Source organism: Ursus maritimus, unplaced genomic scaffold, assembly GCF_017311325.1.
Source record: "Ursus maritimus isolate PB19 unplaced genomic scaffold, ASM1731132v1 scaffold_21, whole genome shotgun sequence".
NCBI classification, from domain to species: domain Eukaryota; kingdom Metazoa; phylum Chordata; class Mammalia; order Carnivora; family Ursidae; genus Ursus; species Ursus maritimus.
In genome coordinates, this window is record NW_024424564.1 from 29687785 (window position 1) to 29692451 (window position 4667).

The window sequence follows — 4667 nt, forward strand, 5'->3', positions numbered from 1 at the left end:
GGAGACGGCACGTCCGTCCCGGGCTGGCCCCCGGGCAGCCCCGCGGTTTCCCACCCCCGGACCCGGCCGCCGAGCCCACAACGGTTGAAGGGAGTTGGGGGAGGGGGCGTCGAACCAACCCCAGCCCCGCAGCTCCTTTGTCCCCAAATCTGCGGACGGTCCGAAGACCGCAGCTCCCGCCTCAGTGGCTGTAGTTTCTTTGTTGTGCGCCTGTTTCCTTCTCCCCTCGGTGGGCCAGCCGCGGGGGGAGGGGGCGCCCTCAGCCCAGCCCCCAAACCCTCGCCGGGACCCGCCGTTAGCGGCCGCCTAGCGCGCCAGCCCCGGTCCCGCGGCGGGACCCGAGCGCTGCCCGCCCCGGGCAGAGCCGCGGCCCCGACGGCTCGGCCCGCCGCCCGCCAGTGGTGCGCGGTCCGCGTCCGCCCGGCGCTCCTCGCCCTCCCGCAGCGACGGCTCACCTGCCAGCAACTCCTGCAGGCTCTGGCTGAAGGTCTGCAGCTGTCGCTCGCTCGTGAGCCCCTTGGTGCGGAGGAACTTGGAGATGAAGGACACGGCGGCGGCGATCTCGCCTATCATGGTGGCGGCCCGGGTGTAGAAGGGATGCATGGGGGCGGCGGGCGGGGGCGGCCCGGGGCGGCCGGGGCTCGGCGGAGCGGCCCCGACGGCGGAGCGGCCACCCCGGGCTCCCTCGCAGGTCAGAGGGCTGAGAGGAAGAGAGGGCGGGAGGGGCGGACAGCTACTTTTTTTCTCCTTTATAGTAAAAAAGTTATTTTCACGACAGGAGGCGGCAGGCGAGAGGAAGAGACGAGCGACGGCGGCCTGGTCACATCGCTCGGACTTCCCCAGCCGCCTCCGCGTCCAGCTCTCCAGCCTCCAAAGCTCCCAACAGTTGCATTTCCAGCTCGGAGGGGCAAAGAGATGTAGCGCCGTGCAGTAGCTTTTATAGCGCCGCGGAAAGGAAGTGGCGTAGCTGAAGTATGACGGCCGACTGCAGCCAATCCGGAGATCGCACCATTGTGACGCAGCAGATTCGGAGCCGGAGGGGGCGGGAAAAGGGAGCAGGGGGCGGATGCAGAGACCGGGATGAGAGGGAGGAGCTGACGTAATCCGCTTGTAAACAAATAAACTCCCGAGCGGCGGCCAGAGACCGGCGGGCTGTGGCCAGGGGACAGAGCAGAGCGACGGTGCGCGTGTGAAAGCCCCGCCCCCAGCCCTAGCTCCTCCCCGCTTCAGCAACTCCAGGCCCAGCGCCAGGGCATCCTCTGCGAAAGTGCGCTGCCTGGGCTCGCTGGCGGGGAGGCTCAGAGCTGGGCAGATAAAAGCCGCCTTGCTCAGGCTGTCCGCGCGCGCGGATCCGGCTTAAAGTCCGCGGCGCCGGTCGGTCCTCTCGCGCGGTCGGTGTTTGTATCCCGTTCCCTCTCCGGTCTAAGAGGCTGGATCCCCCAAGCCGGAGGCGTGTGCGGAGCAGCGCGGTTCGGGTCCCCGTGCGGAAGGTGCGGGGACGCGCAGCGGGGGTGGGGAGAAAGTGGAGCAAGGGACCTTTGCGGGTCTTTCTGCAGCCCCAGGAAGTCGGGGTCTCATAGTAGACGCGCTGCCAGCTCCAGGGAACCGTTCCTGCTCCACCCTCGGGGAGAAGTGGGGGGATGCCTTTGTAAAAGTTTAATTGCAAAATAAAGAACAGGTTAGTAAGCCTTTTGTGGTTGCTGTTTCAGTAGCTTCTGGAGGCTAACAAGAGGAGTGGAGACCTTACAGAATCCAGCTTGGTGTTGATAGGAAAGCCTGCTATTGTAGATAAATGTAGTACCGCGCATCCCCTAAAGTTTAAGCTGTATTTGGGGGGAAAAAGTTGTATAATGCATTTTACACCGTTTATACAATATTACCAGAGATTGTTTCTTTTTTTCTAGTCCAAATAACTGTCGGGACCTTAGAGTTCTGCTGCTCACTATAAAAACAGAAGAAAATAAACATTAAATTTGAAACTTGTGAAAGTATTAGTCGTAGACTTTGCGTTTACTGGAAACTCTACTTGCAAAACTAGAAAAAAATGACAGTTGTACTATGGCTTGAGCCTGCTAAAACGATTAAGCCTAAGAGAGGGTTAACCCTAACTCCATTAAGGAGAGGGGGAAAAAAAAAAGATGGTGAGTCGGACAGATGGAGAAAGCAAACAAGAGGCAGAAGTTGAACTCTACCAGATGGAAATAAATATCCTGAGTTTAGTTGGTCATCAATATTGCAAAACAAACCACTTTGAGTTGTGTGTGTGTGTGTGTTTTTAAAATACTGAGCCAAAGGGTATAGAAATGAAGCAAAAGTAGGATGTTATAAAGCGGAGGGAGAAAACGTTTTATTGTTTAAATGAAATATGTAAAACTGGGTTTGAGAGAACAACTTATAGATTTTTTTTTCATTCATACACAATAATTAGTTACATGTGAACTAAGTTAAATACTTTAAAGATGGTATTGTTTTAAACATTGACTTTTGTGAACGTCTTAATTTTCTTTGGGTAAGTGCATCAAAAATAATGGTAAATAAGATGCATTTGTTTCCCTTAGGACTTTTCAGATAGAACTGTGCTTAAAAATAAATGTCTCATGGTAATTCACTGAGGACATGAAACCTCTTTTACTACTCAAAAAGCAGACAGGGAAACAGAAGTAAATTCTTAAAATTACCATTAGCCCTAGCACAAGATCTTCTGCTATCCTTCCTAACTCCACCCACCCTTAATCTTCTGCTCTGTTCATTTCCTCAGTCCTTCGAGATTAGATGAGAAATCAAATGAAGGTTTTTCTCCTCCAAACCGGGTCTCCAGCTTGGACGCCTGATTATTCTGAGTTTCTGAGTTTCATTTGACTCCTCTGGAAAACAATTTATGAAGTTAAAAAAGTGCTAGCATTTGAACTCAGACTTGTCTCCCAAGGGCGTGTTCTCTCCACTTTTAACTGCCTTCCCAGGCAGTGGCTGGACCCCTACTGAAAGCTTTTTTAAATCAGTTGAATAGGGTTACCAGAAAGTTAAACTCACCCCCACGCTGGTTTTTATCATCTGTGCATGTTTCCCTCCTTAAATCATTCTTTTAGGAGACAAATGGATTTAAGGAATTACTCTTCTACCTGGGGCATCTAGAGAGAACTCAGGGAAAGAACTGGAAATAAATATTGGTCCTAAATGTAAGCTTTAGGTAGTGCATATTGTTAATTACTAACAGTTTTCAATTCTGGACATACATATGTTTAGTAGTATTTTTTCCAGAGGTTTAGTCAGTTTCTTCCCATCTGAAAAACAAGCTGGTGTTTCTCAACAGCTTTTGAATTTAAAGGCACTTTCTCATTTTGCCGTTAGGTTGAACTATATGGCAGTCTCAACTACAGTTGACCCTTGAAAAACGCAGGGATTAGGGGCAAAAAACCATAAGCAGTCAAATCCACATATTACTTTTGACTCCCTGAAAACTTAACTACTCAAAGCCTATTTCAGACCAGAAGCCTTACCAATAACATAAAGTCAATTAACACATATTTTGTATGTGGTATGTATTAACACTCTATTTGTATAATAAAGTAATGCTGAGAAAAGAAAATGTATTTAAAATCATAAAAGAAAATACATTTATAATAAGTATAGTATATCAAAAAGTCCTCATATAAGTAGACCTGCGTAGCTTGAACCCATGTTTTTGAAGGGTCAACGGTCTTTACAAACCCAACTCTCTTGGCTGGGTGCAAGAGGCAAGTTACTTGCTTCTCTGCATTCTATTGTCTTCAGAAACTTAAAGGTTGTTTTGAGAACTAAGTGGAGTAATTTTAGAGACTAGCACTACCTTTGGCACTAAGGAAGCATCCAAATATATGTATTAGCTGGCTTATATGGTCATCAGGCAATTTGATAATAGCAAATTTATTTCCCAAACCTAGAAAAATTTAAATCAAAGCACTAAAAACAAACAGACAAACAAAATTTAGGAATTCTATCAAAGCAAATCCAGAAAATGAACCTGCGTTTCAAAATAAATTTGCAGGTAAAAGCACAAATCTCAGGTCTTTGGAAAGAGTGCTTAGAAGTTCAGAAAGTACTTTCTATCAAGGTAAGTCTTAGACAACTAGCTAGACTGTCAAAGGGCTGGGGATTTACATTCCCCATCCCTCAGCTCAACTGTTACTAAAACAGTTTGCTCTGGACTAACGAATCAGAGCAACCTGGACACTTTTTGAGTATTCTGTTTTTTAACCAAAAAGAGAAAGAGAGAAAAAATAAATAAACATTTACACAGGATAGGGGAATGAACTTCTTTCTCTATTTCATAGACTGGTAAAATTTAAGGATGAACACAAGGTTGAAAATGTTTTATTTTTGCCAAAGATTTCTTTAAAAATCACATTACCATTCTGCTATCACTATCATTTTGGGAAAAGGATGACATTTTAACACCCCCAAAGTAGGAAAGTTATCCATATTAGAATAAAGCATGGTCTTTTTAATTGAATACATTTAAAGTCACTAAATGCCACTTTTTGCATGTCATCATGCCCTGCATTTGGGAACTCATCTAAACTATTCATCTATGAAGAGGAGAGCACTAAATTAAGCTGTTATGCTACTCATTTTATACGGTCGTCCCACTGCCTGAGATACCTTCTCCCTTTGCCCTTTCCCTAGCTAAT

The 4667-nt window shown here is 47.4% G+C and overlaps 1 protein-coding gene across 1 annotated transcript in view; it reads right to left on the minus strand.

The window, feature by feature from the left end:
• The window catches only part of BTG1 (BTG anti-proliferation factor 1), a 4939-nt gene extending 4025 nt beyond the window's left edge, over positions 1 to 914 (minus strand). The window contains exon 1 of the mRNA XM_040637312.1: positions 456 to 914. Within this exon, the coding sequence (XP_040493246.1) occupies positions 456 to 603 (148 nt within the window). The 5' untranslated portion in view covers positions 604 to 914. The remainder of the gene's footprint in view (positions 1 to 455) is intronic.
• Positions 915 to 4667: the final 3753 nt, after the last annotated feature.